This window comes from Schistocerca serialis, chromosome 9 (assembly GCF_023864345.2).
Source record: "Schistocerca serialis cubense isolate TAMUIC-IGC-003099 chromosome 9, iqSchSeri2.2, whole genome shotgun sequence".
Lineage (NCBI taxonomy): Eukaryota > Metazoa > Arthropoda > Insecta > Orthoptera > Acrididae > Schistocerca > Schistocerca serialis.
Window position 1 is genome coordinate 142,647,798 of NC_064646.1, and position 12,931 is coordinate 142,660,728.

The 12,931-nt window shown below is 46.2% G+C and overlaps 1 protein-coding gene across 1 annotated transcript in view; it reads left to right on the forward strand.

Annotated features, from left to right (window-relative positions):
• Positions 1 to 3,557: 3,557 nt before the first annotated feature.
• Positions 3,558 to 12,931, forward strand: part of LOC126419426 (protein lethal(3)malignant blood neoplasm 1) — a 147,875-nt gene continuing 138,501 nt past the window's right edge. The window contains exon 1 of the mRNA XM_050086614.1: positions 3,558 to 3,639. Within this exon, the coding sequence (XP_049942571.1) occupies positions 3,625 to 3,639 (15 nt within the window). The 5' untranslated portion in view covers positions 3,558 to 3,624. The remainder of the gene's footprint in view (positions 3,640 to 12,931) is intronic.

A 12,931-nucleotide genomic window follows, 5' to 3' on the forward strand; every position in this document is an offset into this window, starting at 1 on the left:
GGATCGGTTAACGGGACTCATTCTGATACATAAAGGAACTGTTAGTTTTTAAGGGAAGGGAAGCGTGAGTCGATAAAACATGTAGAGGGAGACCAAGGGATGAACACAGTAAGGAAGTTGCAGATTGCAGTAGTTATTTGGAGATGAGGAAGCTTGCACAGGATAGACTAGTGTGGAGAGCTTTATCAAACCAGTCTTCGGACTGGACTCTGCTGCAGGGTGGGTGAGAAGTGCCCATACCCGTGTAACCCATGTTTAGTACCAAGTATTGTTATGCAACTTGATAAATGTTCAAATGTGTGTGAAATCTTATGGGACTTAACTGCTAAGGTCGTCAGTCCCTAAGCTTACACTCTACTTAACCTAAATTATCCCAAGGACAAACACACACACCGATGCCCGAGGGAGGACTCGAACCTCCGCCGGGACCAGCCGCACAGTCCATGACTGCAGCGCCTAAGACCGCTCGGCTAATCCCGCGCGGCTGCAAGTTGGTACCTATGTTCCTTCTTATCAGTTGTTGGAATATATGTTTACATACTGTTGCAGTCGCGGTCAGTTTGTAGCTGTGGCTGATGTGAGCTGTCATAGTTACACTACTGAGCAGAGCTTAGTGATGATGTCTGGTTTGTAGGCCGCTCAACTGCTCGGTCATCAGCGCCCGTACAAAGTCCCAATTTTTACGCAGTCCAATTTTTCACGCAGTCCAATCGAATCACTGTCACGAATGATGATAAAGATGATGAAATGATGAGGACAACACAAACATCCAGTCCTCAGGGAGAGAAAATCCCCAACCCGGCCGGGAATCGAACCTGAAATCCTGTGATCCAAAGGCAGTAACCGTATGCATGTTGTGAGGTCCTTTCCTCAAGCTGAGGTATTAACCATGTAAAATATGTAAATAAATTGCAGCACTCACAGTCCCTTCAACCACGAGCTGCGGATGAGAAGCACTTAGTGACAAGTGTGTGGGTGCACGAACGACAACACACAAGGCAGACGATGAGACTGATTATGAATAGTATTTTAGAAAAGATTTAATAAGGCTCCACTGCGCAAGGCAACACATCAGGATTGAGAAAGACTTGCTTTTGTTTTTGTCAGTTTTAAAGACAGGCCGCGGCGTGGAAGGAAGAAGACACGGGAAGAATCCTGTGCCGGAGTCTTTGCTTCGACTGAACAACCTCCTATTAAGTCTAAACGTAAACGTGCCTTTGAAGTCTGTATACCGTGGGCAACAGTGCGATATCGCACGAAAAAAAGACCTTATGGTCAGACATTTTCAACCTACGTTCATAGAAGAGTTATCCGATAGAGATGAGAATGAGAGTGTTTTAGCATGCCGTGGTTCGTTAACTGAGTTTCCAAATGCAGTGAACAGTGCCAGAGTTATGTTTTCAGATAAATGTGTCATTTATCGCATCTCACGAGTTAGAAATATTGTCGTTTGAGCCAGAGAGAATCCTAATTACACAGATGAAGGGACTGTGAGTGGTGCAAGTTATTTACATATTTTACAAATATGGTTAATACCTCAGCTTGAGGAAAGAACCTCACAACATACAGATGGTTGCAGCATGATGGAGCGAATGGTTCAAATCGCTCTGAGCACTATGGGACTTAACATCTGAGGTCATCAGTCACCTAGAACTTAGAACTACTTAAACCTAACTAACCCAAGGACATCACACACATCCAAGCCGAAGGCAAGATTCTAACCTGCGACCGTAGAGGTCGCGGGGTTCTAGATTGAAGCGCCCAGAACCGCTCGGCCACACTGGCCGGCCATGATGGAGCGCCTCCACGCTACGCTCTTGCAGTGAGCGAGATAGTAAGTGAACACTTTCCAGGACGGTGGATAGGTCGTGGTTTAACAGCAACACCAGCTCCCTTGAAATAACGATCGAGAATTCCTAACCTCATCACACCTGAAAACTTGTTATGAAGAGTCATTAACACGCACATACCTGCACGTCGTTGTGCTACAAACTAAGAACTGTGCAATGCTATGAGGACGCATTTCGCAGTATAACACCGGGCATGCTCAAATATATGTCATCGGGGACATGGAGGAGTATGGAAATTTGTTTACAGCATGATGGGAAACATGCCGATATATTGGACACCTAATAAATAAGTAAATACTTGTTCTAAAATCAAATCAATTAGAAGTCGATACATCTACATCTACATTTATACTGGGCAAGCCACCGAACGGCGTGTGGCGGAGGGCACTTTACGTGCCACTGTCATTACCTCCCATTCCTGTTCCAGTCGCTTATGGTTCGCGGGAAGAATGACTGCCGGAAAGCCTCCGTGCGCGCTCGAATCTCTCTAATTTTACATTCGTGATCTTCTCGGGGGGTATAAGTAGGGGGAAGCAATATATTCGATACCTCATCCAGAAACGCACTCTCTCGGAACCTGGACAGCAAGCTACACCGCGATGCAGAGTCTGCCACTTGAGTTTGCTAAACATCTCCGTAACGCTATCACGCTTACCAAATAACCCTGTGACGAAACGCGCCGCTCTTCTTTGGATCTTCTCTATCTTCTCCGTCAACCCGACCTGGTACGGAACCCACACTGATGAGCAATACTCAAGTATAGGTCGAACGAGTGTTTTGTAAGCCACCTCCTTTGTTGATAGACTACATTTTCTAAGGACTCTCCCAATGAATCTCAACCTGGTACCCGCCTTACCGACAATTAATTTTATATGATCATTCCACTTCAAATCGTTCCGCACGCATACTCCCAGATATTTTACAGAAGTAACTGCTACCAGTGTTTGTTCCGCTGTCATATAATCATAGAATAAAGGATCCTTCTTTCTATATATTCGCAATACATTACATTTGTCTATGTTAAGGGTCAGTTGCCACTCCCTGCACCAAGTGACTATCCGCTGCAGATCTTCCTGTATTTCGCAGCAGTTTTCTAATGCTGCAACTTCTCTGTATACTACAGCATCATCCGCGAAACGCCGCATGGAACTTCCGACGCTATCTACTAGGTCATTTATAATTATATTGTGAAAGCCATGGTCCCATAGCACTCCCCTGTGACACGCCAGAGGTTACTTTAACGTCTGTAGACGTTAGGGGGCATGAGGACTTCTCCTACCCTTTACAGCAGCAACATCAACAAATACAGATGATGATGTCACTCCTACCACATAAACAGTCATATGTATCTGGCTGCCGGACGTGCAGTGTCCACTGAGGCGCGGTATTCTAGACGCTGCCGCAGAACAGAGAAGCACTCGCACCGTAATCTACGAGTACGCATCTTCCATTGTTTCCTGACTGGACGGTCACGGTGCCAAGGCAGAGAAAGGTCACTGCGTGAGGAAGGGGGAAGCTTGCGCCGTAGAAGGAGGAGCATCTCCGGAGCGTCCCGACGCCGGGCTACTTCGGAGGCGGCGGCCGCGTCTGTGGTGAGTGGCGTGGGGGTGGGGGGCGTTTAAAGGCGGCAAGAGGCGGCCTGCCCCCGCAGTGGCGGGTCTCCGGTGTCTGTCACAGCGCAGCGCACCGCGCTACGTCACGTCGCCTCACCACTCGCGGACCGTTTCTCCCGTCCGCCGACAGCCCGTAGCCACTGCGCGCGGGGACTCCAGCAATGGCTCTCACGCAGGTATGGCTGCTTTCACAGCCGCTCCTATGCAGTTCCGCCATGCAGTGATCTGCCAAACGACACACAGACTCCCTGACTCATCCTTGCCGACCTGCAAAGATTTTTCTTTCGCGGTGCTAACCGTAGAACATTTATAACTCTCGGAGGTAGGGCTGCAGCACTGTCAGACAGTTCGCAAACGACGCTGCAGGCTACCAGTATGCACATGTACACGGTTATTATTCAATTCACACTTACGTGTTTGAACGACGGTTCCACTCTCGAATAGCCCGTAGGAAAAGTGAACACCTAAATCTTTCCATACGAAATATGCTTTCTCTTATTTGATCACAATACTCATTTCCCCCACTTAGGTGGCAATTTACAAAATATTTTCGCACTCGCAGGAGAAAGTTTGTGATTGAAATTTCGTGTAAGTACCTCAACTTAACGAAGAACACCCCTGTTTTAATGACTGCCACCACAGTTTCCTCAGCGTATCCATGACACTTTCGCGAGAAGACGTAATGCGTTGTCCTTTGAAGTTTTTCTAATTTCGCCGTCAATCGTATGAGGCAAGGATCCCACACCTCACAGTAATGCTCCACAAATGGACAAATTAGCGTACCGTAGGAAGTCTCCTTAGTAGATTTCTTTCATCTTCTACGTTCTGTCAATAAAACGCACTCGTTGTTTGCCTTCCGAACAACATTTCTTTTCATCTGCAAACAACATTTTCTATTGCACATCTGCAAACAAACCCTAAATCGGTTATATAGACTATGAACAGTAGATGACCTCTAACGTTTGCTTCTGGAACTCCAGGTGTTACTTCGGCATCAGTATACGGGTTTCGGTCAATTACTGCGAACTATGACTTTCCTGACAGGAAATCGTGACTCCTGTCGCAGACCAAAGACGATATCTCCTAGCCAAGTAAAGTCATTGGACAATTGTAACTAACTGTTGGTAATGTGGCCGTTTTTCAGTTTCGGCCGTTACGGACCATCGTCAAACACTTTCAGCTTAGTTACGGCGTCATACACAGTCTTTGCTACCGCAAATAGCTGCCGCAACATTATAACAGTATTTTAATGCTGGAGCAGCTATACAAGTCGAGGAAGTGCGTGTAACGCTGCAAGGATAATACTGTCAGTTAGGAGCGATCAGTTTCGAACCGACAAGTTCAACCTAAGAGGGCTGTTCACGTTTGAAATTACATAGAATTAGTTATGAACGCTGAGTTTAGGTTTGACGAAAGTTCTGTATGATGATGTTGCCTCACAACAAGGAGTTCTGTACTGTAATAGGGCCTAACTATGAATGAAAATATCAGTGCCATGTGAACTTCGTAAACAGTATTATTGACAGTGACTGGTTGCCGTTTTTATCTTACGGTAAAAATTGACTTGTATTTTGATGTATTCACTGTCTCACCACGTAAATTTTTGGCAAAACAGGATTATGCTTCAAATGGCTCTGAGCACTATGGGACTTAACTGCTATGGTCATCAGTCCCCTAGAACTTAGAACTACTTAAACCTAACTAACATAAGGACATCACACTCGTCCATGCCCGAGGCAGGATTCGAAACTGCGACCGTAGCGGTCGCGCGGTTCCAGACTGTAGCGCCTAGAAGCGCTCGGCCACTCCGGCCGACAACAGGATTATGCTGAAAACATTTAAAGATGACTCACAATAGTAGTAATCGGCAACTGCCTACATCAAATCACAACTGCAGCTGCAGTAAACGATCAGTTATAAGTTTCCAGCAGGTTCCGAATATATATGCAGACATTATGTCTGTCCTTAAAACGTAGAAAGACCTGGCCAAAATTTCTGCTTGGTGTAACGAATGACACGTTTCTTTAAATGTGAATATGTAGTACATAATGCCAGACCAAAGGGAAAGAACCTGATAGTATCCATTTAAAAGATTAGTGTTGAGCACCTGGGTTACATTACGACGTTTAAGTATTGACGGATGACCCTAAGTAACGAGGCCAAGAGTGAAAGTACGTAGTCTCTGTAGTACATTTGTTCGAAGGTTCAATGAAGGTACAATGCAACAATATCAGAAATGGCATACAAAAAGCTAATGCAACCAGTTGTTGATCATTGTTCCAGAATTTGAGGTGAAAACCAATTCAAATATTCCAGAATGAGATTTTCACTCTGCACCGCAGTGTGCGCTGATAATCCGCCAGGAAGTTTCAATTCAAATATGGTTTAGACAACATATCTTTATTGTGTGAAAATTGGCAATCGTCTCTAAACATTAAAATTGTTAAGTCATACACACGAGTGCTAAAATGAATCCGTTAATTTCGGTTACGTGACAAATCACATTCATCTAAAGGCTGTCAATCCAGCGAGTAATAAGGAACTATCAAAAAGTGTCCACTCGAGGACGTTGTTGCAGTTATGTACAACGTAGAGCGACTCCGATGCTGGTAAACAAGCACCTACATTTAGCCAAGAGATTAGTGTTGAATTCGTATCTTTCCGACGTACTTGCGGTAAATGCGGAAACGTGAATAGTGGAGACGTTATTATCAGATGTGTGCTGTTATTCTTTTCTTGGCTGCCGACGGAGAAACACCGAAAGACATCCATCAGAGATAGAAGAATGTGTATGGGCCAGCATGTATACGAAAACCACCGTTATTGAATGGCGCGCGACAAGGAACGCACTGCTTCATGATAACACACGTCGCCACATCTCAAATGTCGTAGCACAGAAGTTATGCGAAGGGTGCACAGTTACGAACAATTTATACTGGAACGATCGTATGGAAAATTTTGCCGGAAAGTCGGACCAAAGACTGAGTTTTAATGGCAGGTCTTCTAAACAGACTGCCTACACTAATCTTGTCCGTCCTCTTCTGGAGTACTGACGTTCGGTATGGGATCCTTACCAGATACGATTGATGCAGGATATCGAAAAAGTTGAAAGAAGGGCAGCTCGTTTTGTATTATCGTGAAATAGGAGATATAATACCACAGGTATAACACGCGAGTTTGGCTGGAAATCATTTAAAGAAAGGTGTTTTTCGTTGCGGCAAGATCTTCTTACGAAATTTCAATCACCAACGTCCTCCTTCGTATGCGAAAATATTTTGCTGAGTCAACCTAAACAGGGAGAAATAATCATCGTAATATAATAAGAAACCAGAGCACACACAGGAAGATTTAAGTGTTCGTTTCCCCAACCCCTTTTCGGGAGTATAATGGCACAGAAATGGTCCGAAGATAGTTCGAGAAACCCTCTGCCAGGCAGTCTTACGTGAACTGTAGAGTATTCTTGTAGATGTGGAGGTAGATGTGTGAAGTGGAATATCAGCTGATGTCGATCGAAATCAGAGACGTGCCACTAGGATCGCAACAGATCAGTATAATTCCATAAATCAGGGCAAAACTATTGTCCGGGAACTGTATTTGTTCATGAGATCAGGGCCGCGCAGGTTTAGCCGAGCGGTCTAGGGCGCTGCAGCCATGGACTGTGCGGCTGGTCCCGACAGAGGTCCCGACAGAGGTCCCGACAAAGTAAGAGCCTACGGAATATCAGATCAGCTGTGTGGCTGGATTGAAGAGTCTTTAGCAAACAGAACACAGCCTGTTGTTCTCAATGGATAGACGTCTACAGACGTTAAAGTAACCTCTGGCGTGCCACAGGGGAGTGTTATGGGACCATTGCTTTTCACAATATATATAAATGACCTAGTAGATAGTGTCGGAAGTTCCATGCGGCTTTTCGCAGATGATGCTAAAGTATGATCAGTAGCGGATAGGCATTTGGTGCAGGGAGTGGCAACTGACCCTTAACATAGACAAACGTAATGTATTGAGAATACATAGAAAGAATGATCCTTTATTGTATGATTATATGATAGCGGAACAAACACTGGTAGCAGTTACTTCTGTAAAATATCTGGGAATATGCGTACGGAACGATTTGAAGTGGAATGATCATATAAAATTACTTGTTGGTAAGGCGGGTGCCAGGTTGAGATTCATTGGGAGAGTCTTTAGAAAATATAGTCTATCAACAAAGGAGGTGGCTTACAAAACACTCGTTCGGCCTATACTTGAGTATTGCTCATCACTGTGGGATCCGTACCAGGTCGGGTTGGCAGAGGAGATAGAGAAGATCCAAAGAAGAGCGGCGCGTTTCGTCACAGGGTTATTTGGTAAGCGTGATAGCGTTACGCAGATATTTAGCAAACTCAAGTGGCAGACTCTGCAAGAGAGGTGCTCTGCATCGCGGTGTAGCTTCCTGTCCACGTTTCGAGAGGGTGCGTTTCTGGATGAGGTATCGAATATACCTACTTATACCACCCGAGGAGATCACGAATGTAAAATTAGAGAGATTCGAGCGCGCACGGAGGCTTTCCGACAGTCGTTCTTCCCGGGAACCACACGCGACTGGAACAGGAAAGGGAGGTAATGACAGTGGCACGTAAAGTACCCTCCGCCACACACCGTTGGGTGGCTTGCGGAGCATAAATGAAGATGTAGATGTAGATGAACGATCGTATGGAAAATTTTGCGGGAAATTCGGACCAAAGACTGCGTTTTAATGGCAGGTCTTCTAAACAGACTATTGACGTTCGGTATGGGATCCTTACCAGATAGGATTGACGCAGGACATCGAAAGAGTTGAAAGAAGGGCAGCTCGATTTGTGTTATCACGAAATAAGAGAGATAATGCTCCAGGTATAACACGCGAGTTGGGGTGGAAATCATTTAAACAAAGGTGTTTTTCGTTGCGGCAAGATCTTTTTAAAAAAATTTCAGTTTCTAACGTCCTCCTCCGAATGCAAAAGTATTTTGTTGAGTTCACCAAAACAGGGAGAAATAATCACCGTGATAAAATAAGAAACCAGAGCACACACAGGAAGATTTAAGTGTTCGTCTTTCCAAACCGCCTTCCGGGAGGAGAACTGCACAGAAATAGTCAGAAGACAGTTCGATGAACCCTCTACCAGGCTAGTTATACGTGAACTGTAGAGTATTCGTGTAGATGTGGAGGTAGATGTGTGAAGTGGAATATCAGTTGATGTCGATCGAAATCAGAGACGTGCCACTAGGATCGCAACAGATCAGTATAATTCCATAAAACAGGGCAAAAGTGTTGTCTGGGGAACTTAAACAGGGATCTTTCGATAAAACCTCCGTAGTTTTCGCAAAACTCTGTTGCGTAAATACAGAGAAGCTATATGCATTCAAGAAGAACGTGCAACCATTCTGACGTGACGATCGCATATCTTGTGTAGGAATCTCGAGGATAAGATGAGAGAAAATAAGACGCTTACAGAGGCATGTCACTCAATTTGCTCTCACTCAATGCGCGACTGGAATAGGACAAAATATCGGTAATCTACACTCCTGGAAATTGAAATAAGAACACCGTGAATTCATTGTCCCAGGAAGGGGAAACTTTATTGACACATTCCTGGGGTCAGATACATCACATGATCACACTGACAGAACCACAGGCACATAGACACAGGCAACAGAGCATGCACAATGTCCGGTCTAGTACAGTGTATATCCACCTTTCGCAGCAATGCAGGCTGCTATTCTCCCATGGAGGCGATCGTAGAGATGCTGGATGTAGTCCTGTGGAACGGCTTGCCATGCCATTTCCACCTGGCGCCTCAGTTGGACCAGCGTTCGTGCTGGACGTGCAGACCGCGTGAGACGACGCTTCATCCAGTCCCAAACATGCTCAATGGGGGACAGATCCGGAGATCTTGCTGGCCAGGGTAGTTGACTTACACCTTCTAGAGCACGTTGGGTGGCACGGGATACATGCGGACGTGCATTGTCCTGTTGGAACAGCAAGTTCCCTTGCCGGTCTAGGAATGGTAGAACGATGGGTTCGATGACGGTTTGGATGTACCGTGCACTATTCAGTGTCCCCTCGACGATCACCAGTGGTGTACGGCCACACCATGATGCCGGGTGTTGGCCCTGTGTGCCTCGGTCGTATGCAGTCCTGATTGTGGCGCTCACCTGCACGGCGCCAAACACGCATACGACCATCATTGGCACCAAGGCAGAAGCGACTCTCATCGCTGAAGACGACACGTCTCCATTCGTCCCTCCATTCTCGCCTGTCGCGACACCACTGGAGGCGGGCTGCACGATGTTGGGGCGTGAGCGGAAGACGGCCTAACGGTGTGCGGGACCACAGCCCAGCTTCATGGAGACGGTTGCGAATGGTCCTCGCCGATACCCCAGGAGCAACAGTGTCCCTAATTTGCTGGGAAGTGGCGGTGCGGTCCCCTACGGCACTGCGTAGGATCCTACGGTCTTGGCGTGCATCCGTGCGTCGCTGCGGTCCGGTCCCAGGTCGACGGGCACGTGCACCTTACGCCAACCACTGGCGATAACATCGATGTACTGTGGAGACCTCACGCCCCACGTGTTGAGCAATTCGGCGGTACGTCCACCCGGCCTCCCGCATGCCCACTATACGCCCTCACTCAAAATCCGTCAACTGCACATACGGTTCACGTCCACGCTGTCGCGGCATGATACCAGTGTTAAAGACTGCGATGGAGCTCCGTATGCCACGGCAAACTGGCTGACTGACGGCGGCGGTGCACAAATGCTGCGCAGCTAGCGCCATTCGACGGCCAACACCGCGGTTCCTGGTGTATCCGCTGTGCCGTGCGTGTGATCATTGCTTGTACAGCCCTCTCGCAGTGCCCGGAGCAAGTATGGTGGGTCTGACACACCGGTGTCAATGTGTTCTGTTTTCCATTTCCAGGAGCGTATTAACAGAACGCAGCCTCCGCCACACGTTGTGTAGGGGCCAGCGGAGTAAATATGTTGAAGAAGATTGGAAACTGGGTCATGACTAAAGAACGGCGACGAGTAAAAGAAATTAAAACGCGGGAGTCGTTTACGGAAACCAGCTATTAAAGTCATTTCCTTATATCTTATACGGCTGAGGTTCAACAAGTAACGCCGCATGTTTTTTTTATCTCTGGCAAATACGGCTGAACAACGCTGATTTTGTTGTGGGACATCGTGGAATATTACCGCTTCAGCCCCTACAGTTTCATGAAGTTCCGATAGGTGGCGGCGCTGTACGTAACCTTCAAAATGGCGTCTATAACGGATGTGCGTTCCATGCAAGTTGCTGAAACTGAATTTCCTTGGCGGAAAACCAGAGCATCGCAGATATTCGTAAGGATCTGCAGAATGTCTTCGACGACCTGGAAGTGAACAAAAGCATGGTGAGTCGTTGGGGGAGGCGCCTTTCATCGTCGTAACAAGGTAGCGCAAACCTTTCCATTCTCCCACGTGCTGGCTTTCCGCACACGGCTGTGACTTCTACAATGTTGGAACGTGCGGACACTCTCATTCGAGGTGATCGACGAATCACAGTCAAACATCTCGCTGCTCAACTGGACGTCTCCGATGGTAGCGCTATCAAACTCATCCACCAGCTAGGGTATTCAAAGCAGTTTGCCTGTTTGGTTCCTCGCCGCCTATTAGAAAACCATAAAGAACAACGAAGCACCATCTATGCAGGATGTCTTGTGCATTATGAGACTGATAGTCATAATTTTTGGCGAACATCGTCTTAGGTGATGAAACATCTGTTCAACACTTCGAACTGAAAAGAAAAAATGGGTATCCCTGGAATGGCACCACACCACCTCTCGTCCGAAAAAAAGTTTAAATCCGCACACCCAGCCGGTAAGTTCATGGCGATGGTCTTCTGGGACACTGAAGTGGTTACTCTGTTTGATGTCCTCCCTCATGGTGCAACGATTATCTTTGAAGTGTATTGTGCTACCCTCAGTAAATTGGAGAAACGACTTCAGCGTATGTGGCTCAATCTGATGTTAGGCACCAGTGGGAAAGTACTCTCCGTGATAAGTGGATATCATACGTTTTGTGTGTGCTTCATGTCTGGGAATATTTAGCACACTATTTAATAGATTACCCATGTAATGATAGTCCGCAGGTCGTGATCTCACGGTAGCGTTCTCGCTTCCCGGGTTCGATTTCCGACGGGGTCAGGGATTTTCACCTGTCTCGAGAAGACTGGGTGTTGTGGTATCGTTTTCATCATCATCACCATTACGGTCGGAGGAAGACAATGGCAAACCACCTGCACTAGGACCTTGCCTAGTACAGCGGTGCGGGTCTCCCGCATCGTCCCCTACGCTCTGTTACGGAGCATGGTACTTCATCATCATCATGTAATGATAACCTGTAACAGAAAATTGCTATGGCTATTTCATCGAATAGAAGTGTTAGAATGGAACAAATTGTTTGACATTTGTTTGTATCCTGGAAGCGATTGAACTTTGCATATCACTTCTCTTTACCAGTACTATCAACCAAACACCCTGTAAAGGGTACAAATTTGCACGAGGAAGTGACAATCACCCTGTGTGACTTACGAACTGGCTGAATGATTGAAGATGGTGGATTTAAATCACCTTCCTGTGATCCATCGCCGTGGCCGAGAGGTTCTAGGCGCTTCAGTCCGGAACCGGGCGGCTGCTACGGTCGCAGGATCGAATCCTGCCTCGGGCATGGATGTGTGCGATACCTTAGGTTAGTTATGTTTAAGTAGTTGTAAGTCTGGGAGACTGATGACCACAGATGTTAAGTCCCATAGTGCTCAGAGCCATTTGAACCATTTTTTGTGATCCAAATTTAAGTTGTTATACGCGTCTTATCCTCTGTTAAAACAGCTGTTTTTTTGCAGGAAATGGAAGTAGTATCTGAAGTACTCCCTGCCACACGCCGCAAGAGAATTTTCAGACTAGGGTACAGATATAGATGTAGAGAGAAAAATATGGTATTTAATCTCCGGTTAATAATTAAAAACATATTCTGCGCGGCAAAACTACATAACCATGCAGCCTTTTGCTATGCTTTCAATGAACACCTGTAAATCTTAGCGTGGCTGGTTAGCCAAGGTTGTTCATAGGAAAAGATTAGGTGTGCATCTGGAAAGGACCATGCTTGTTACTAATGTGTTATGATTATAAAATTAACAATTTTTCTGTACTTTGTATGTGTTTGTGGTACACATTCTTTGTCTCTGGCTGATGTATCTGTTTGTTACGCACTGATATGACAAGCAGAGGCAAGAATCATTCTGAAACACTTTTTTTATAGTACTGGATAAAAGAGAAACTAATCCACGAATTATTTGTGAGTTTGTAGGGAAACCCAGACGATTTATGTCGGTATCGAGTGGGATCTGTGGTGTTCCTGACGTTTCTTCGGCGGATTCTCTCACATGGAAAAATCTAATTCCATGCTTATCCAGTG